General features: G+C 39.3%; 1 protein-coding gene across 4 annotated transcripts in view; it reads right to left on the bottom strand.

Annotated features, from left to right (window-relative positions):
• tbc1d32 (TBC1 domain family, member 32) overlaps positions 1 to 22604 on the bottom strand; it is a 91753-nt gene extending 69149 nt beyond the window's left edge. For 2 of the 4 annotated variants that reach the window (XM_085132343.1, XM_085132346.1), the window contains exons 1-20: positions 22491 to 22604; positions 21721 to 21886; positions 21415 to 21579; positions 18486 to 18663; positions 18179 to 18250; positions 17636 to 17761; positions 17277 to 17355; positions 16776 to 16879; positions 16623 to 16684; positions 16238 to 16382; positions 16011 to 16070; positions 14430 to 14523; positions 13107 to 13244; positions 11643 to 11732; positions 9621 to 9769; positions 9076 to 9203; positions 8194 to 8395; positions 4100 to 4179; positions 3488 to 3626; positions 1988 to 2075 (exon numbers count right to left, since the gene is read on the bottom strand). In XM_085132343.1, the coding sequence (XP_084988469.1) occupies positions 1988 to 2075; positions 3488 to 3626; positions 4100 to 4179; positions 8194 to 8395; positions 9076 to 9203; positions 9621 to 9769; positions 11643 to 11732; positions 13107 to 13244; positions 14430 to 14523; positions 16011 to 16070; positions 16238 to 16382; positions 16623 to 16684; positions 16776 to 16879; positions 17277 to 17355; positions 17636 to 17761; positions 18179 to 18250; positions 18486 to 18663; positions 21415 to 21579; positions 21721 to 21875 (2254 nt within the window). In that variant the 5' untranslated portion in view covers positions 21876 to 21886; positions 22491 to 22604. Of the gene's footprint in view, positions 1 to 1987; positions 2076 to 3487; positions 3627 to 4099; positions 4180 to 8193; positions 8396 to 9075; positions 9204 to 9620; positions 9770 to 11642; positions 11733 to 13106; positions 13245 to 14429; positions 14524 to 16010; positions 16071 to 16237; positions 16383 to 16622; positions 16685 to 16775; positions 16880 to 17276; positions 17356 to 17635; positions 17762 to 18178; positions 18251 to 18485; positions 18664 to 21414; positions 21580 to 21720; positions 21889 to 22486 lie in introns of all 4 variants that reach the window. The other 2 variants (XM_085132345.1, XM_085132344.1) reach the window with 2 other exon arrangements.
• Positions 22605 to 22672: the final 68 nt, after the last annotated feature.

Here is a 22672-nt window from a genome sequence, read left to right as displayed (position 1 = left end):
ATAGATCAAGTCAGCAGTAGAGTCTTTTTCTTACAGAATGGTTCTCTCACATAGAAAGCTTAGCAAACGGCCCATAATTTATAAGTTCTGCCTGGACTATATCACTTTTTGAGGTCATCTTTCTTTCTGACAGTCTGCCTTTTTATCAATGGCACAAACGTATGTCACATCATGGAACACAGAGTGCTCCACAGCCAGCGCTGCTCAACACAGCAGGGAACTGTTCTTGCGTGGCTAAAGTCATAGAAGAGAATAGGTTTCAGAGCGCAGCAGTGCTGTTGTATGCGAAGGGCTGATAAGAAATCAGACTTTTTTTTTTCCATAAGTAAGTAAGTAAGTAAGTAAAACTTTATTTATATAGCACCTTTCAAGATAAAAATCACAAAGTGCTTCACAGAAGCTAAAACCTAAAAATAAAAATCAACCAAAAGCAAGTTTAAAAAGATGAGTTTTTAGCTGTTTTTTAAAAGCGACCACTGAGTCCACAGATCTCAGGCTCAAAGGGAGAGAGTTCCACAGTCTGGGGGCCACAGTTCCAAAAGCTTTGTCGCCTTTTGTTTTCAGCCTCGTGTGTTGGACAGCAAGCAAGCCCTGGTCACATGACCTCAGGGACCTGCTGGGAATGTATGCATGTAAAAGTTCACTTATATATGTTGGTGCTTGTCCATGCAGAGCCCTGAAAGTCAAGGTCAAAACCTTAAACTGGATTCTGAATTTAACGGGGAGCCAGTGCAGCTGAATCAGCAGGGGTGTGACATGGGAAAATTTGGAGGACTTGGTCAGAAGCTTTGCAGCAGCGTTCTGAACGACTTGCAGACGCTCCAAAGAGGCTTTACATAAACAAGTAAACAAAGAGTTACAATAGTCCAGACGAGATGAAACAAATGCATGAATAACAATTTCTAATTCGGAGCGCGATACAATGGGACTCAGCTTAGCAATGTTTCTCAAGTGATAAAAACAGGAGCGAACCAAAGATTTTACATGGGCATCCAAAGTCAGAGCTGAGTCAATACTAACACCAAGGCTCCTGATAGACAGTTTTGCAAATGTAGCAAGTGGACCCAAGTTTTCTATAACACTAGGTACAACATTTTTAGGAGCACAAACAAGAACTTCAGTCTTCTCCTCATTTAGTTGAAGAAAGTTTCCAGCCATCCAACATCTAATGGAGTCTATGCACTTATGCAAAATCTGTAGCTTGGAAACCTCATGGGGCTTAAAGGAGATATATAACTGAATATCATCTGCATAGCAGTGATACGAAATGTCCTTAAAAGTGCTCAATAAGTGTTGAAGAGGAAGTAAATACAGTAAGAACAATAAAGGCCCCAAAACTGAACCTTGTGGCACACCATAAGCAAGAAAAGTAGAAGAGGAACTGTACTTAGAGGTAGCCACAGAAAAGGATCGTTCATGCAAATAGGATTCAAACCAGTCCAAAGCAGCCCCTGATATACCCACCCAGTGTCTCAGCCTATCTAGCAGAATATGATGGTCCACAGTATCAAAGGCTGTGGACCATAACCAGTTGAGTCACCCCTTCTGGCCCATAGAAAGAAAGCAGGATTAAAATATTTGTTCACTGGCTTCATTTTTTGACAAGAGTACGGTATTTCCTGGAGCCTTTTGCATATGGTTACACCTAGTGTCAGTATACAACTGATATGTGAATCCATTTATCTATGATTCACCATGCTACTTGTAAATGTGTTGCTGGAAATAAAATCACATTTTCTCGTGCCTGAATGATGCTCACATCACACACCATCTTAATCCTTCCAAATAAAGAAAAAAGAAAAAAAAAGAGAACGCCTCTTCTTATTCTTTCTTACCCAGACGAAAACAGTTTGACAAATACATTTCTCCCTAAGCTGCCTTAAGTCTCCTTTATACCGACAACACAAAAACAACAACAACTTATAATATAAGCCGTAAGCATCACAGCTGACAAGTGTTTGTTTTGTCCAAGTAACTGCATTAGTACCTGAACTGTGCAGAGCCACAACTCCCGGAGCAGTTGCTGCCACCTGTGTCACCATCACCCCGTAGCCAAACTTCTCGCAGCTGCTCACCTACAGAAAACACACAGAAATCTCATACACCTAGAAATCTTTCAGCCTTTCACTATTGTAGTTTTTGCTCATCAGGAAAAAAATTAATGAAAATTAATTGTGTTTGGAAACAAATTAGTGTTTGGAAAAAGGATAGAAAAGGTTTAGGTCAAATGTAGTACTAACGTATCATAAGATGTGTAAGTAAATCTGGGATTCTGGAAAGGCACAACATAATGTAGCTAAACATGCTGTGGAGAAATCAAATTGTAAATTGATTTTGGAGTGTGCAGGCCCTTCATTAATTACAACACAATGCCACAACTAAAAATAGACTAAATATAATTACATTCCATAATTAAAGTGAAATGCTAAACTAGAGAAGCAATTACAATAGTGCATAAACAATGGCAGTAAATTAAGCCCACAGGGGATCAGCTAAGGTTTGCAGCAAGCCTGAGTGTATGTGTGTTTACAATTTGAATCTTAGAAAGTGTGTTTCAGTGTCGAGCAGGGTGCTGTGAATACTAAGGAGTCCTCTGGAATTATGATTGTGGCCTTGAGGAGGAGCAGGATCAACAAATTACCACATCTTGTGAAGAATGAATTATGATATTGATGACATGAGCCAGCAGAATGAATAAAGCTGACAAAGATTATATCTGCTGCATAGGGAATAATACAACATAAATCCTTAATACAATGTGCATCCATAGTTTCTGCACAAATATTTGTACGCACTCCAATAATCACTCTTTCCTCTTTTTTTGTCTCATCAGTGATTATTCATTTTGTATCTCACTAACTCAAGTCAGCATGACCCGGAAGATTCTGAGAGGCATGAAATTACTTTGGCACTTTGATAGGATCAATAAGGGCTGCCAAAGGATTTCCATAAAATGCAATAAAACATTAATGTAACTATGTCATCAGCAGTACTTATCAGGACCTGAAAACCCACCCTGATGAAAGCAGGACGACAACCTCAAACTACTACCAGTGCCTTTATAACCCAATGACTCATTTTGTGACCACGTGCAATTTTTAAAGAATGCTATTTAAAATCTGACGTTGCATTGCTGGCACCGTTTTGATTGGAGGAATTTGAATCTCATGGTGCAAGTGAATTCATGATGCCACTCCCCAACAGCCCACTTGATCTCATCACTGCTACACTTTGGCATCTCAGTGACTACATTTGAATTTGGCAGCATCCACGTGGCTACTCTCATGTACTGTAGTTGTGTTAATGTGCAGCAGAGTGCTGCTGTTACAGAGCATTTGGCTCAGGAAACCTCAAGCTTAACACAATCAAAATGTGCGCAGACCTCGCTGGCAAACTGGAGATACATTACTGTACATAATTAGTATGATGGAAACACAAGCAGGACAATTACCACAAATTAACAACCAACAGTTAAGTACATTATTACCTGAAGTTTTTTGGTAAAGCGAGAGAACATGTAGGAGACACATTCATTAATGGCTCCTGTCTGCTGGAGCAGCAGAAGGCCTTTTGGAGTGGCACCAAAATTCAACAGACTGTCCAATAATGTCTCCTCCCAAATGAGCCTGTTCACAAACAAGAAAGACAGAAAAATGATGGTGCTTTGTACTCCCACTGCAAGAAACACAATATTAAAATCACTAGGAGTCAATTCCTTACACATAAAGACATTTTTTTTAGATACCACTGTACTTTACTGTGAGCCATTTAATATCATCTGACATTTTCTGTGTATGTTGTTTTTATTCTACTTTTAGTTATCCATTTTAGTTTGTTTCATATTGCTTTATTAATCTTATGGGGCAATTTCATTTTATAGAGTAACTTTATTGTATTACAATTAGATTTTACATGGTGTTCTAGTATTTTATTTAGATTGCTTCTTGTTGAAGATACACTGAAAAAAAGACATGATTAAATAGTGCTGGACTCCAATACTCTTGTATTTTACTGGATGGTGTCCTCATTCATTGCTGTGATAAATATAGACATTTTATAAAATTATTTAAAGTTGAATTTTACGGATCTGCGGCCTCACATGTTCTGCAGCTCTTGGGTAGATGATCCAGCGCCAGCTCCAGGTACTGGAGTCTGAACTCTTTCTGACAGCGAGCTGGTCTAGAAATTAGAAACAGTATTATTACACAATATACTTTAATCATACTTTAATTGCTCTTTATTAAATTGAGTTTGTGAACATGAGGAACACCTGAAACATTAGACCACATTTATTCACATATATATTAATCTGATAATCTTTACACAGTGGAATGATGGAACACTGTATTCGCCACTATATTTTAATATAACATTGTTTTCTGCGCTCTTTTTTCTTGTTATGATCATCATTTCTTGATGATTCTCACTCACTTGAGACATCCTTAAATTACAATGAATAAATAAATAATTAAGCAATCCAAAATCCCAAAGAATGTGTTAATTTGTTTACTTGGTTCTTGACAGACTGAATAAGTGCTTTAAACACCAGGATTGCATTTGCTTAATATGAAACAAGAAGGTGAGTAAACATCGAGCATCACCTGATCCCACTGTCAGTCAAGATTAAACCTGCATTTTGTTTCTCCAGTGAACAAATATGGGCATGCGTTTGAGACTTTCAAAGGAACACGATCCACTATGTGACGGTAATAAAGTAATAAAACAATGTCTCATACACGTTAATTTTTATACCAGATGTTTTGAAAATAAACAGGTAGGTTGTGGGGCAGAACTGCTTTCTCAGCTACTGAGGCACTACCAGTCACTGGGCAGTACTGACGTCCCCAGCTTGGCAGAAGGATTGCCTGTTATGCGTCAAGGTGTGGCTGATAGCTTCCGGATCAAAAATGCAGACATGGAGACACGAATTCAACTCAGACAGCTTTATTGCTGGAGCTCGGGAACCGAAATGGAAAAAACAGAAAACTCAGACTTAACTGGATTCAATCATTTACTGGTTACATATGAGATGTGACAGACTGGGGAAACTGGACACAGAAACTAGACAAACAAAGGAACACAGAAACACAAACTGACACAGAGTCAGAAAAGTAACCAAACATGGAGACTATACTGATTTACAAGGGCTTTACGGAGGTGAGTCTAGGACAGGAAACAAGGGGCAAAACTGAAGTAGAATACAAGCAAAGCACAGCACAGTATTAGGTAACAAAACTCTAGACTATCAATACATAAAGAAAAACCCGGAAAATACACAAAGCAACCAAAAACGCAAAACACTGGGACAAAAACCCAGGGATGCTAACAGCACCACTGAAACCTTTTCTATGACGCCCTTGTAAATGAACTGCAGCAGAGCTTCATTTTTGTTTGCATATTTTCTGGTTTAGCTTTGAAACACAAACTGCAGATTAAAGATAACTGATGCTGCGTCGAGTCAGAAACACTATTCCAAGAACTAAATGAAGCACATTACAAAGGTTAGTTAATTCCCATCATTTGCATGAAATGATGGTGCTTTTCAAGCTGTGTTGACTGAATAAAGCGAGAAAGTGGCATTCATCAAGTAAATGAAATACAGCATAAATATTCTAGCCAGGGATCTGATCATTACATACAGACACCCCTCCTTTACATATTTAGATAAAAGATTCAGAAACTGAGTTGGGCCATCATCTCTTATCCAGTCATGGCTCAGTTAGTCAAGCAAATGTCTCCTGGATTTGATATTTTTACAGTTATTCTCTAAAAAAACATATCTGGGAAAACAGCATTTTCTTAAATCACATCTTGGAAATGAAAAAAATCGACATCTATTGTTAACTTTGAAGGCAGTATCATTGTGGTGAAGACGTGATTGGTTTCCTTATACAACACTACTGTTTTTTGTTGTATAATGTACAACATGTTGTACCCTTTACACTTTATGTTTTATGTGTTGCATTTATGACATGTAGCTTATCTGCTACCTGGGTCAAGTCTCTCTTATAAAAGAGATTTGGTCTTTATGGAACACCCAGTCAAATAAAAAGGTACAAAATAATAATAAAAAAAAGTTTGATGAAATCAAAGGGATTTCTTTGAACTGTTTCAAGTCAGCAAAACAGCAGGATGTGAAATTCTTGAGTGCACTTTTCATACAGTAAAGCACTGCTGTATTATTTGTGATCCAAAAAAAACCTCGCTGCACTGTGTTTATAAACTGTTCCCTTTACCAAAGCAAGATTTATTAAAGAAAAGCTGGTGTAGAGTTTGGTTTATTTCCAAACACACATGGTTTTGTGTTTGGGCAGAACAGTTTCACATGATTCAAAGTTCAAATTAATCCTCATTTGTCTTATACTGGGCCTTGGTGCACCCCTACAGCTCTACAGAGCTATTTATCCTCCTTTTAATCCTACGTTCTTCTGACTAGTTGCCCATAATACGAGCATCCACTACTGTAATCTTACATATATTATTCTATAATAATATATAGATCTGGATCAACAGTCAGGTACGACACACTCGGTCTCTCGCATTTAGATAAGGAAATGAGACGGAGTACAAAGCTGCAAAGTATGGACTGAGGGAAGCCATCACAGCGGCTAAGAGGCAGTACAGAGAGAAGGTGGTTGGCAAGGCCTGATGTAGCAAGGCCTGCAGCACATCACAGAGTATAGGGCCACCACCAGCACCAGCACCATCAGCTCTGTAGGCGGTCTGCTGGATGATCTCAATGCATTCTACACCCGCTTCGAGACCTCCCAGACCCTCTAGACCAGGGGTGGGCAACTTCAGGCCTCAAGGGCCAGTGTCCCTGCAAGTTTTAGATGTGTCCTTGAACCAACACAGCTGATTTAAATGGCTAAATTAGCTCCTGCAGTTCTCCAGAGGCCTGGTAACGAACTAATCTTGTGATTCAGGTGTGTTGACCCAAGGTGTGATCTAAATCCTGCAGGACACCGGCCCTCGGGGCCTGGAATTGCCCACCCCTGCTCCAGACCCCCCAGATCACCTGGACCTGCCAGAACCCCCAGACCGTCAGGATCGGCAACAGGAATTCAGCCAGCATTATTACAAACGCTGGAGTTCCACAAGGTTGTGTCCTCAGTTCCATCCTCTAGACTCTGTACACCCATGACTGTGTCACCTCCAACAAAGATAACATCATTTTGAAGTTCGTGGACGACACTGCAGTGATCGGTCACATCACTGGAGGGGACGAAGCGGCTTACAGGAGAGAGGTGGCCGGTCTGATGTCATGGTGTGAGGACAACAACCTCACCCTCAACACTGACAAGACAAAGGAGATGATAGTGGACACGAGGAAGAAGTCACCAGCCGCTGTTTATCCGGGGCCTTGAAGTGGAGAGGGTGAGCAGCTTTAGATACCTGGGCGTCTACATCTCCAAGGACCTCACCTGGACAATGAACACCACACAGCTGGTCAAGAAGGCTCAGCAGCAGCTGTATTTCTTGAGGAGGCTGAGGAAATTTGGTATGTCGGCCAAGATCGTCAGCAAGTTCTACAGCTGCATTGTGGAGAGCACACTGACCAGCGTCATCACTGCATGGTACGGCAGCACTACTGCTATGGACCGCAAACGCCTGCACAGAGTGATAACAACTGAGGAGAAGATCATCAGGACTCTGCTGCCCTCTCTGCAGAGCATCTACCATCGCAAAGTCCAGAGGAGAGCTGCCTCCATCCTCAAAGACACCACACACCCCCAACACGGACTGTTCACACTTCTGCCCTTGACACAGAGATTCAGGCGTGTGAAATCCAGAACATACAGACTCAACAACTCCTTCTTCCCCACTGCCATCAGACTCTTGAACAGCTGACCTATTTTTGAACAGTAATAATAATTAACCTGTATTAATTATTAAGCTATAGCTCTTTTGCACACATCTCTGTTTCACACTTCAATATTTTGTCTTCTTTTCTGTCTTCATTTATTTATTTGTACTATTTGTATTTTATCTGTTCTATTTCTATTGTATATATTAATCGGCATCTGTGGGTGGACCGCAAAGAATGAATTTCATTGCACAAAGAAATGCTTTTTTTTCTTTGGACACATGACAATAAACACTTAGAATCTTGAATCCTGAATCTTTGAATCTATAATAGCTCCATGTCAGATAATAAAGTCTCTGCAAATAACACAAATGAGGTACATGTACCTTTTTCCACGCAGCAGCTAAAGCTTTGTGCAGGCCGTAGGGTTGTAGAACCTGCAGACCCTCGCAGGTGTTGTACATCTGCCGACAAACTAAAATAAAGGCTCCACATAATGAATGGGGCATATCAGATTCACACAACGATGGCAATTCCTTGTCGAGCAGCCTCTGGGTGAACTGTACGATGATATGAGAAGCAAAGGTTCTGCAGACAAGGGTGAAAAAAGACAATGTTTATTATAGAGCCACAGCACGAGATTTTTAGATTGTAAGTATAGCAATCTCAATTTGTGGCTTTACATGCCTACACTGGAGGTTTTTAATCTGACCTGAAACTAGCAACTGATAAAACGAATAAAGTCACAAGCAAAGTGTTTGCTGAGGCAATGGAACAACTCAGCAGTGTACGCATCTGACTTACTCTTGAAACTGGCACCTCAGCACTGGGTTTACTTTTCAGAACCAAGGCTACATCTACATCAATTCCTTGAGCAACAAAAATTCTTTGGGGTCTCCAAAGCACTTTCATACACTCACATTTTTAATGAGCCAGCATACATACAGAAGTGAAGCCAAAGGTGGTTGGTAAATACATTCTTGGTCATTCCCAACAACAGAATGTGTTTCTGGACAGACTGAAGGAAACTACAGTGCAGACTAGTCACTGTCAGGCAACAGAATATAACGCAGTATAATATAACCCCAGCTGCTTACAAACCAGCAGCACCCTCATGTTCCAATCTGCTCTCGGTGCAGAATAAGCAGGATTTGCTATGCAAATTTAACTCTGTATTAAAATCTTCCAGCCAAGTTAGAAAAAAGTAATTTATTCATTACTATCAAGAACGACAAAACGACGCTGCGAATTTAATCACAACATCTCACCTCTCACTGTGGGCCGCGACGAGATTCTTCTCAAATAAGAAGAGCGCTAATCCTCTGTCTGTGTTTGCAATACGAGCCAGAATATCTGCAATGAGACTCAGGGTTGCTGCAGGAGACTTTAACTCAGCCTGCAAAGCACAGAAAATAAACACACAAAATTACCAACTGCTTCAGGAAAATTGGCACCTGAACAGATACTCAACATTGAAATAACACTTTTATCTTTCACAATAATGGAACTGAAGAAAAAACGACTAGATTTCATAACCAAAGCCTCTGTAATTCCATTTTCTGGAAGGCTGAACGATGACAAGTCCTTACGCAGAGGACAGCTATGTTACTCTTAAGATTAGGAGTCTACATTTGAAAATTATTGCACTAAAAATATAAAAGGAAAGTAGTTTACATGCTTATTTACTATGAGTAAAAAGTCATGGTTGGACACTTTACAATTGAAACTGTATGAATCAAAAACCTTTTTTGTAATCTGCAAATGGTGTGTGTGTGTGTGCATGTGTGTGTGTGTGTGTAGGTATGCTTGTGACCTTCTGTCCATTGAGCAGCGCTATAACAGGAGTTAGTAGCTTCTCTATAACTGGTGTCTGATAGAGACACTCTGTAGTGCATTCTGTCTGTTCACATAGCATCCAAAGCACCTCCATCACAAGGGTGCTGGGCGACAGGACGTCTGAACCTACCGAAAGTAAATAAATTAATATGCATTTAACGACATTAATTAGCTGAATTAAATGGATATGAAATCATCTAATTACATTAATACCCACTAGGATTATATCTGCCCACTAGGTTTACACTTTTAGATCACCTAAATATGCAATCAATGACCATTCTGTGGTGCTTTCATGTCAGTAAGATGATTCAAGCCAATACTAGCAAGTTGTACCTAACAAAGTGGCCAGTAAACTTGTATTTCCACTATTTTGAGATATGCATATATCCACCAACTTCTCATATCACAGCCTTATTCCACAATGGCTTAAATTCTTTTTCACCTCAAACAGACACAGTTTCAGCATTCCTCTATGGAGAGAGAAGAACCTTACAAGAGAACAACTATTTCTACAGCAGTCCACCAATCAGGCCTATATAGTAGCCCAACCTGGAGTTTTTTCCCAAAACGCACCTGGAGGTCTCTCAGACTCGGAGAAACTAAATTATCTGGTCTGATGAAACAAAAATTTTTAGTTTCCTCTAGAGGAAACCAGGTGCCACTCATCACCTGGCCAATAACATCCCTACACTGAAGCATGGTGGTGTGGATGTTTTTTGTTAGCAGGAACTGGGAAAGATGAACGAAGAAAAGTTCAGACATAGTTAATCATAACGTGCTCCAAAAGGCTCTAAACAAAGACTGGGTCTAAGGTTCATCTTCCAGCAGGACGACGAGATAACAAAGGAGTGGTTTCTGGACCACTGTGTGAATGTCCTTGAGTGAACTATTGTGAAATGGCTGTGTACTAATGCAACCAGCCAGATGGAGCTTGAGAGGTTGTGGTAAGAAGAATGGGAGCAACTGCGAAAAAATAGATGTGCCAAGCTTGTAGCATCATACCCAAAGAGACTTCAGGCTGTAACTGCTGCCATAGGTACTTTAACAAAGTGACGAGCAAAGACTGTGGATACTTAAATACGTGGTATATTCTTGTTATTATATTTTTAATAAACAAAAGAACTCTAAGCAAACTTTTTCACTTTGTCATTAAGGAGTACTGTGTGTAGGATTATAGGTGAAAAATGAATTGAATCCATTTTGGACTAAGGCTCTAACATGACAAACTGTGGAACAAGTAAAGTGCTGTAAATACTTTTGAGAAGCACTTTATTGCTAATATATGCCAATACATGCCCAATGATACAGAGAACACAGATCTCCACGGATGTCTATGAGGATCATAAATGAATATCTGGGACAATCTTTCTAAGAATGTTGTTGCTTTTAATACTACATGCACATAACTCTAAGACTATTAAAAGCCACGTATAACTAGAGTTCAATGTTGTGTAACAAGAGAAAATTACAAAAGTGAAGATTTACAAGTCATGTTTGTGTTATAGCTGGAAACTTAGCCTAATGGGGCTTTAAATTCAAACATCTTACCCTCCATTCGAGACTAAATCTCTCGCAGAGTGCACTGTGCTGTATCATATTGCTGCTCAAAATACAATCTCAAGAATGCTTCATGTGATCTTCATCAGACAGCAGGTAAAATATTAATATAAATATCTGACTTAGTCAGCATGACTCTCTGTCTCAGCCAAAGGAGATTACCCTCTGACAAAGTCAAGGTGGGGAACAATATTGATCACTGGAGCAACATTTCTCTAACGTAATTCATGAGAATGAATGGGGCAATAAAGTCTTCAAGGAGACAAATTAAGTACTACACGACTCAGTACAAGGTTGAGAGATAAAAGATATGGCCTGAGGAGTTCTTTTTCCATTTCATACGTTGGGTCACTAACCTACCTCAGCAGTTGATTTGAAATTCTCCTATCTGAACAGAGAAATTCTACTATATACCTGCGTGTGCTTATGCGTGCCCTACCTGTGTGTGAGCAATCCCTGTCCAGAGGTCTAGGGTGTTTATACATTATGTTAAGCAGGATGACAACGAGGTCTGTCAGGGTAACAGGATCTGAAATAGACATAATAAATCAATCAATCAGTTGATAGTCACCGTGTCTAGAGGTAAGGAAATAGTCCATATCAAAGGTTAAGGTAACCTTAGAGACAAGGATCAGCCCCTTGTGTGTAGTTCACTTAACATATTATGTGCACAGTGGGTTTTAGTATCCACAAGCCTAAATATCACCAACAGTTCCTGGTTGCAGGTACTACAATAAAACTTTAAATATAAGAAAATATTTGTGAGTAGGACATTGTTCTGAATAAAAAAAAAAGAAAATTAAAAACATTTAAGAAAACTAAGAAAAAGATATTCAGATCTCTCCTTTTCTCACTGTGCATCTGTTTCTTACCATTAACCTTGAATGATTCATCTCCCAGTATCATCCTATAGGCACAGATGGTCTGCAGTTCAAACTCTGTGTCCTTTCTTTCTATGTTCATCTCTTCTCTCTACATCTTTGTCTCCCCCCTGTAACCTGTGAGACAACCTGAAGAACTCTTAAAAAAAGGGATTCTCTTGTTTCCCCACAGTCACTGAATTCTTCCTCATAAGGAATCAATTTATTGCTTGGTTTCTCATTATTATTATAGTGTTGTATAGCTGGTATAACTATATATACACATTAAATAAAACTATAACTATAACAAGAAAATGTTAAACTGAAAACACTAAACACTGAATATACTGCTAAAAATCTGAAGGCAGAACAGACTGCAACTGTGTGGCAGGATAGTGAATTGAAGTTATACTGAACTGATTGAACTCCAGACTCCAGACAGCTACATATGTGAACACCTGGCGTCAGTGGTGCTCTCACAAAAATACAAAAATAAAAAATACTGGTAGAATACCGCACTTAGATTTTAAAATGTCATATTACATGTTTTTAAAAAACTGCAGTGAAAGCTTTAGGAGGTGATAAACTATGACACACAAACAGATAGGGTATCCATGTCAACACTTGAAGATGTGGTCATTATCCATGAGTTCCTGGTCAACACCCTAGTTGTGTAACTTATGTTGGATAAAATTACAAAACAAGGGTGATTTGACTGTACACGAATGTCCTGAGAGGAGTTATTAATTAGTAAATCAATTACAGTGCAGGAAAGTCAGATGATGAGTCTGCTTTAATCAACCGACTAAGTGAAATGTAACTATTATGTAACTTTATTAGTAATCACAGTGGGGTGGAGGGCTGAAATCTCTGTTCCTAGGAATCGAGGGAGGATTAGTACATGCTGATCAGACACAGTTCTGCACTATAAAGATTACATCTACTAAAGTAATCTTATAAAGCAATAAACTCTCAAGATCAGTGTCAAGATGATACGACAGACAACATGTTGAGTTACGTAACATAATCGTGAACCATCAAACCTTTGTATTTCCTTATTTTGATGGGAAAGAGCTTTTTTCCATTGGTGTAGATGATGAGCTTCCCTAGGACACACAGAGAGTGAACAAAGCAGCAATACTCGAGCTCTTTTCCAGAATAAACACTCCTCTGTACCAAACCTGAAACATTAAGAGAAAAATCAAAGTGATACATTGTTACAATATATTACTGATATTGTAACAGATGATTTAAGGAAAACAATGTGAAAAAAATGTGGCAGCATTGAGATGGACACAGTTTTCACACTGTTCATATCAAAGGCTGCAGAATTACAATGAGACTGACAGGTGAAAAAATGTGTCAGGCTTGCAGTGTCTCTAGAGAGCAGAAAGCCAAAAGAGGCACAGCTCGGAAAAAAACTATGCCTTTTATGAGGACTATATCAGTGGCGAGGGAACTGGCATATCGCAACTTATCCAAGACAAGGTCACAATGTTCAGTCTCAAGTAGCCAGCTGGCTTACAGGAGATAACAGGCTCCACTTGCATTCCCTTATGCCCCATCTGCACCTGTATGCATTCTGGTTTATTCCATTTTAGCACGTAGCTTTGCAAACGGATATGCACCATGTCCATGTTACTCTATAATTACCATTTTTAATTGGATCAAATACTTGACACAAACAGATAATTTCATAAAAAAATTTAGAACGAATTCATTAAAAAATGTTTCCTAAAATTTGAGAAAAAAAACACTTAATGGTGATGCAAAGGGCTGTCGATAATCTCAGGTATTGCCTCTTGTTTGTACACATTGTTGAGAACGTCATTCAAAACTGGACTGCGTCATGTAATATGTAATGTATTCCTGAAGTGTTGCTATGCCAATTTGTCAGTGTCTGCCCTTTCTGCTCTACCTTCAGTTCTATTTATCAATTTTTTTTCGTCATTTTCATTCTCCTATCATTCACTCATTTGCTCTTTTTTTCCTCTCTTTTCTATCTCGGTTTTTCCTGTATTGTTATAACTTGTCCTTTCCACCGTTTTTCCTCTGTCCACCTATGTTTTAATGTCTGTGCATAAAAGAAGCTGAATAAATGATGGCAAAGTCTAGGTACGAACACTCAAAGGCTTCAAATGAAGCATTACTTTCTCATTAGACTTTCACAGTAGTTCACTCTGAGCGTTTTATTTTTTGGTTTGTTTCACAAGACACATTAAATCAGCATTACTGCGAATGTGCTGATGCTTAGCACACAGGGAGAGGGCCAGAGTGAAGTCTGGTATTTGAATATGCCTGAGAGAGTACGCAAACCTGATGAAGAAATAATGAGATTAGGGAGTGTTTTTTTTTTTTTAACTTGCCAATGCTCCGCTGCTCCCCTGACTCACTTGTCTCATTTGTGAAACGTTCAAAGGACTCATTGTACTTGATGCACTGCTGAAGAGCTGCTACAGCCTGTGAAAGAAAAGATATAATGCATGTTGCTTCGGATGCTAAGCATGTTAAATTAGCTGAATAAAATGACGACGGCTAATGTGCATAGCCAAATTTGTAGACTGCTGTTATAAACAGGCCAAAAACTGAACAATTACTTAAAAAATCAGTCAGAATCTCAGTGCAACCTCCTCTTATCCAATCAAGAGGTTTAAGACTAGAAGCCATGCTTTTAATCTAAATCCAAGCACTGTGGGGAATTTTAATGCCCTGCGATGCAAGAGCAGTTTAGGCTTACAGTGTTTCAGAGAGATATTGGCAGTTTCTTTACAGAAAGTTTCAGCTGCGATTCCACAGTAACTCTTCTAAAGTCACTGTAACAGTTAAAAGGGAGGTTTGAGCTCAAAAAAAAAAATAAATAAATTCTTGAATGTCAAAGTGCCACTCCTGTTCTGTGCCCTTTTGTCTACAAGACCAGTACACTGAACTGTTTGGCTGTGATTTACACCTGCACCCCACAAAATGACACAAACAGGACCATTTTCACAGGAGGTGTCAGGAGCAGTTAGATACAGCCAGTCTTTTGGACAATCTCTTTAGCTTTTCAACAAGTTTACATCTTAGTAAAGGTAGAATTTAGGAGAAGGTTCTCAATAAGGCCCAAAAACCAAACCAGAAAATGCTGACTGTAGCATTTTCTGTCATTATGCAAATGTACTGTTTATAAGATTGTGGAAACCTGTAGTCAGCTGAGAATGAGGAAGTCACTTGGATGAGTGGCGAAACGTTTCTCCCACTGAAAACGCTACGTCCAGGTGAACAGAATCAACTTTTGGAGGCTGACTACAGCATTTCAATATGGAAACAGGTCACCCTTGGGCTCTGCAGGTAAATGGATTTGTTTGGAAAAAACCAAGATTGTCATCAGTTGACCAGTTTCCTCTGGTCCAATCACAGCTTTGCTTTCTCATGAGCACAATGTCTGTTTTAGATGCAAGTTTTAATGCCTTTTGGATGACCCAAGAACCAGGCCAATATAATGTTTGCCTGATACTATCAGCCACTATCTCACAGATATAATAATTTCAGGATTTTTGTTGTCAAATATGCACCAACAGAAAAAAAAACCACAAAGCAAAGAAATATGTGACAGTCAGTTAGAAATGTTGTAAAAACATATTTTGTCCAGCAGTGTTTACAGAGAACTCAGTATCATTTGAAGCACAGAGAGAAGTATCACAGCTTAGCAGATGGTAATATATTTCCTTTTAATTTAGCTCCGACTATATGCATATATATGGACAGAGAGCATGTGAGTGAGAATATCTTGATATAGACTTTTTAAAAAAAAAAAAAAATCCCTAATAATATTAGGGATCTGTACTGTCTTCAAATATCCAGTATTGACTCGGGTTAATATTTTTGATGTTCATTTGCTCCCCTCTTGTCTCAGACCTTTCAGAAGTACAAAGCAGTGAAAGATCCTTATTATTGAGTAAACCACTCACCACAGACTTGTATTTTCTCTCCAGGAGTCTGAGAATCACAGCCCTGCTGTAGTAGCCATGCTGAGAGGGAGGCAGAGGCCAGGAGAAAACCAGAAAAAATATATACGTTACAGAGTGCAATATAAACAAGAGAGGATGGAGATCAAAACATTAAAATGCAACACACGAACACAGCGGTTCATACAAAAATTCTGTCTGTGTAAATCTGAAACTGTGGGCATACACACCATCCACTTTTTAAACCAAGTGGCTTTTACATCCAGTAAAGCCAGTAAGTGAACTGGTTCCAGGACTCTCTCAGTTCCTGGTGAGCCATGTTCGTGATGGAAGGACAGCAGGGAAAAGGTGTTTTCTATAACTTCTTCCATGTATCTATAAGCAAGGTAGAGAAACAAAAACACAAAATAAGTTCACAGTCTGTTCCATCATTCTATAAATAATTACGTATATTATGTGATATGTATATGTGGGTCAAATTTCACACCCTCTTAAAATTAATAATTTAAAAACGTACTAAGTGTTCTTTTTTTATACATCAGATTTGAAACGTAACATCTGGATAGTCGGTGATGGTTGGGCACACAATCAAGAAACAAGATAAAAACAACTCACTTCTCTGGATGACGTATCCAGAAGTTAGTCACCTCCTTTTGAAAATCATTCATCAGTCGAATCTGAAACAAGACACACAGAGAGAAAAACAGTGTGTGCACTTTATTTTTACCATGATATAGTTAAGAAGCTCTTGTAGAAAAGTTGCTGTACCTGCTTGAGGAGACGACTGATCTCAGGCCTGTTAATGTCAATGGTAGCTGAGCCACTTGGAAAGCTCAGCTTATGGGACAGAAAACTTGACTCCACAGATTTAGCTGCACATTAAAAGGCAAATTCTTATTACAAGCCACACAAGATAATATGGATTTTGGATATACAGCAGTGAGCTACAACCACTCAAAGATACAGTAAGTAACATGGATCACATTCGTACAGTTGCATTTTCTGCTTGGAAATTTCCTGAAAGTAACCTCGTCCCATAAAATCCACAAACCAAACATCTCCTTCCATCTAAACATAAAACCAAAACTACTTCCCATGTGTCACTGAATAACAAGCTGCTTTTCATTTGCTCTGTAAATAAACAAGTGACCCTTTAAGATATACTTTTTTTTTTTATTTTACTTTTTAAAAAACATCTTTGTTTAATTCAAACACAACAGTCCAGCACGGTACATTAAAACCCAGAAGAGTCCATTGAGAGTTACCTACCCAGGCTTGTGTAAATTTCTCGTGTCACATTCAGAGGAGAGGATGAGAGGCTTTTAGCAAAGAATCGCAGCGCATTATCCTGACAGAGGTGAGATGACACGCGTGAACGTACATTCACAGCCATTTATATAATCAATCAATGATACCTACGTTTTAAATGATAAGAAAATTCAGTGAGAAGAACAGAAAGAAGATTAAGGATCCGTGGAATGAGGAACAGATTTTTTGCTATGTTCAATTATAAAGCATAAAATCGTTAATAACAACAACATGGCTATTATTGATTTATTTATTAATGAATAAACAATTAACGCTACTTATTTTACTGCAGTGTGCAGATGAGGCTGCTCAGGACTTACGCTGAGGTCGGGATCCGGCTCGCTCAGAGCTACGCAGAGGTTCAGACGCAGGCTGCTCCAGCTCTCACAGCTAAGCACATCAGATGTAGGAGCACGGCAGAGGACCTTCAGAGCCTCCCAACGCACCTACACACAGACTCACATCAAGCACCTGGACTACACTGACAATTATGCCGAGGAGTGGTTCGTAACCTTTTAGCTGGTTAACCCTTTACACAAACCAATGTCTACTTGCAACCCTACTTGCAAGTGCTAACTGTGCCATCAAATGGCAACTGTTTCACTCAAACTGATTCAAAATTAAACAAGACCATCTCCAGTTTTTCCAACATGGATAAATGTGAAGATAATGTCAAGGTAAAAGATTAAGACAAAGAAAAAAACCCTGATTAGAAATCTACGGAAAGATAAAAGGGACATTTTTCTGGCTCTTGCCTGCAACTCTTTGAAGAGACCTGATCATCTAACTGGAAAAGACGGATTTGTGCTACAGAATCCTCCAGTGACCTAAAAGAAACCAAAAGATATGGCTAAGTTGTTTACCTCTTTGGGCTTGCTGGAGTCAAGCTTTTCAGCCAAAATTTGCAGCTGCTCTTGTCTAAAGAATCCATAACTCTGGGAATGAAAAAAGAAGTGTCATTACCCACCAAAAAGCAAAAAGAAAATATCTCTCAAAACAGCTTCACTCTATGTCTAAAGATTGATTTTCACCTCCATTCCATGTATCATGGAAAGAAAGAAACTTGTGCAATTAATGTCATCCAGAAATTGGGGCCAGAATACAACATAAAGGCAATAAATTAATAAAACAAGAGTTTATTGGCATCATTTGTAAGCAGTTTTCTCTAACCCGACTGAAGGACGAGCCACTGTCAGAGCAGTTGTCAGTGAACTGGATGTTGGACTGCCTATGTTGCTTCTCTTGGTGCATCTCCTCCTTTCTCAGCTGGTCCTCCTCAGACTTGTTTTTTAAAGACTCCACAACTGTTATCATGGTGTTTTTTAAGGTGTGTATCATCTGCTGGTACCTGTCATAAAGAAAGAAAGTGAATGAGCTAAACCAGGTCAACCCATATGATTGCATGAGTCACAGCAAGCCTAAACATTGCTTTATATGAAACTCAAGTGAAAGGTAATTACTGCATCAATTTATAGCTGAAAGCAGGGAAATTCAGCGCTGAGATTGGATGGTGCAGTTATCCAATATGGGAAAAAAAGAAAGAAGTATACTGTAAATACAAATGAGATTTATCCACTTTTTAAAATAACCGCCAAACAACTGACAACTTAACTTTAATACCACAAATACATTTGATGGCCTTGGATAGCTTCTTATTAAAGAACATTAATCCAGAGTTTTGGCTAAGAATGGGATTATGGGAGATGGCTACACGTGACAGTAAGAATAATAAGTCCTCTTAAAACTGAAATTAAATACAACTAACTAAATCCAACTGCTACTTAAAGTCACCATGAGAGTTCGGTACACCCAGGCTCTAAACAGTGAACCCAGGATGGCACTGACAGGTTCAAAACAGTGGAGTTTAGTTGGCTTATTCAGGGTAAAATATAGAGACTGTGGATGAGAAATGAGCTAAGAGCAGAAAGTCAAGTATTTGCTTGTACATATTTGACAAATTACCATTAAGGACATGTGCAGAGGTTCTTAAGTCCCATTTTCCACTTTCAGTTCTTAACATTTATCTTTTGAATCTCACTAAAACCTCTTTTGAAGTGCCAAAATGTCCCCTGTGTACAAAAACACCGGTGGCAGCTTTATATGAAAATGTAGGACACAGATTTGTACTAGAGCCTCTTCTTGTTTGTGGTGATGGACAGGTTTACAGATGAGGTTGGGCAGGAGTCTCTGTGGACTATGTTGCTCGCAGACAACATTGTGATCTGTATTGAGAGTGGGGAGCAGGTAGAGGAGAGCCTACAGAGACGGAGATGTGCAGTAGAAAGATGAGGAATGAAAGTCAGCGGTATAAAGACAGAAAAAAAATGTGTGAGCGAGTGAGGCAAATGGAAAGGTGAATGGCAATGCAAGGAATAGAGGTACTAGAGGTGGGGTTATGATCCAAATCAATGGGGAGTGCACAAAAGAAGGTAAGGAGAGAGTGTGCAGGTAAGGTGGAGTAGGTGGAGAAGAGAATTAAGGTAGCAGCCTTAATAAAAAGGTAGGTTTAGAGTATGAGATGGCAGTAAGGCCACTTATGTTGCTCAGATTAGAAAAGGTAGCTAAGAGAAAAGTCAGGAGGTGGAGCTAGAGGTGACAGAGTGAAGGTCATCGACAGGACAGCTGAGGCTGGACAGCTGAGATGGAGCTGAGCGCATGTGTGTGTGGTAGTTGTGGCTCAGGAGGTAAAGTGAGTCACATGCAAATCTGGAGGCTGCTAGCTTGATCGCCTGCCTATACGCTTCCATCAGAGTGTGTGTGCAAATGTTACAAAGATTTCTGAGTGTGTGTGTGATAACGATTAAAAAGTGCTCAGTTAAAGCAGAAAAGAGTAAAAGGGACCATCTCCTGGGTTTAGGGGCTGATTGCCCCTCTTTAGGCATTGGTGCCTGGACGTGAGCGTATAAAGTGTGTATGGGGAGTGTGTGTACTGCATTCATTTCTGCGTGTCTCCATGTTAGTGAGTGTGTGAGTATTTTTACATGTGTGCATGAGGGTGGGAATGCATGCTTGTGTCTGTGTGTGCCTGTTTGTTTGTGTATCAGGTCAGGTGTGGGGGCCTATTTTGCCCTGCCACATGCCCTGCCAGTGGCTGGTGCCCCCACCCACTGATGCATTGTTGATTCTTGGGGGGCGGGGCTGTGGTGTCCCACACAAACACTAGACATTTCCATGAAGACACCTTTTGAACACAAGCGTGCTCACGCACACCGGTGTACAAACAGATACTCACAGACACACTATTGTAGTTGGCTGCTGCCTCTAAAAATATCTTGTATTATTAGTACTGTGTGCTGTTCAGTAAAATGTATTATTCATTATTTACTGTTATTTATGCATATGTTAGCTGTTGCTGTGGTTTCTCTGCTGTGTTATTTTTTTCCCTCACCAGGTCTTGAAGCAGATTCTCAGTGTTTTTTCTCTCTCTATCCCTCTCCATAACTTTCTCCTCAACTTCTTTCGTCTTTTCCTTTTCCGTCCACCGGTCTTCTTCGTTATGATTGTAATAAATCAAAATAAATTATCCTAATAAAATCCTAATAAAATTTGACTATCAAGTAAAGTGGACCATTATAGCAAATGCTGTAATGGTCCAGTTGGGAAAGTAAATTTGTTGGGCATTCTTCAGACCTTCAGACAACAATTCTGATTGCCTTATTGCTGGACAGGATGCAGGGGCAAAAATGAATTTAAAAAATAAATACAAAGCAGAAAAGCAGTATAGAAGTGCCAGGCCATTTATCCAGTGGGATAGTGAATTTATTGGGAAAATGATGTTGAAGATGGAGAAGGCAGTCAATGCAATTCTATTTTAAGAGGAATTTCATGGCAGTAAGGGAGGATATATAGATGGCTGGTATCAGGGAAGTGATACGGTGAGATGGAGGCAGATTTTCTGTGGCGACCCTAAAAGGTGCAGCTAAAAGAAAAAACAAAGTTTTGCATTTGAAATTCTTTTTAGTAAGAAGGTTGAGTTCTGGAGTTTTCCAGCATATCCAAAAGTAAGTATGGAGGGTCAATGAAGTAGGTTTGAAACACAATAAACATGATGAATACGGGCCAATAGAAAAAGATGCTAAAGATATTCAGAGACACTCACTCAGCTGAGTATCTAGTCCTTTGTGTCACTGCGTGAATCAGAGTGTCGTGTCCCGAGCCAATTGCATGTTGTCCATCTTCTCTGGTCAAGTTGTTAGTTTCCTCTTCAACCACAGATCCTAAAGCGTTCTCCACATATTGACGGAGGTACTTCATAAACTCATAACTGAAATAAGAGAAGTAACCAAGTCACACCTATACTGTAAATATATACTAAAACAACACATACCCATAGAAACATAACAAAGCCTATTTTATTAGATCCAATCATTAAATTTAATGCTATGGTGTTTGATGATGGACTCACTTGTGAAAGTTCTTGTCAGTCTCCTCTAGGTGAAGAAGGATCTCTTCAGCACATTCAGGTGAAGGAGCACTAGAGATCTTGTCACTGATGCTTCTCAGAAACTGCTTAACCAAGGACTGCAACTCCACCTCATCCTCAGCAAACAACTCAGACATCTCTGCTACTGCTGTGTCAAAAACAAAAGGTTTTAATTCAGAGGGATTTCTAAGAGACTAAAGGAGGCATTTTTCTTTCCATTCGCTAAAGCATAAAATACACATTTGCTCATCTAATGGCGAAAAATAACAGGAAACTATATAAACTAATACTCTGTAAGGTAGCAGATTAAGTTACTTAACAACAGACAAACCAAAACGTGCCGATGTGTATATGTCTACCTCCAGCACGTTACTAAAACGTACATCCTTTATCATTATCCCCTTCTCGGTTTCATTTAGTGAAGAGGAAAAGATTTCATCACCAACAGGTTTGAAAATTGGCTATCTGGAAAAACAGGCGATCCCAGCAATGATGACAGTGTACACCACGTAAATGTGTGATTAAATGTAAAATAACGGTACAATCAATTTGATTTTGTCCTGCAATCCAAAGGTTTAATTCTGCTAACAACAATGAATATGTTCCTTCTCTTGTTAGCTTGACGCTGCCATTATTGAAACACTGCTAGCTGAAAAACAAAAGTGCCCAAATTAAACTAAAACGGAAGCTGGACTAAAAAGCAACGAAGGCAAACGAAAACCTTCACGCACAGAGCTTTTTAAATCAGTCACCTTGTCTTTGTGCATATAAAAGAGCTTCATCGAGCTAGCGCTTTGCCATCCACAACTGTATCTCTATGGAAACGTCCAGTGTTAACTGTGGTGCATTGTGGGAGACCCCCATATGGTATCTCCACGATAATCGGAATTTGGCTTTCATGAAAAAAAATCTGGATATTTAGGATGTCTTTGGG

Source organism: Neolamprologus multifasciatus, chromosome 15 (genome assembly GCF_963576455.1).
Source record: "Neolamprologus multifasciatus chromosome 15, fNeoMul1.2, whole genome shotgun sequence".
NCBI classification, from domain to species: Eukaryota; Metazoa; Chordata; class Actinopteri; order Cichliformes; family Cichlidae; genus Neolamprologus; species Neolamprologus multifasciatus.
This window is presented reverse-complemented; position numbering and strand designations above follow the sequence as displayed.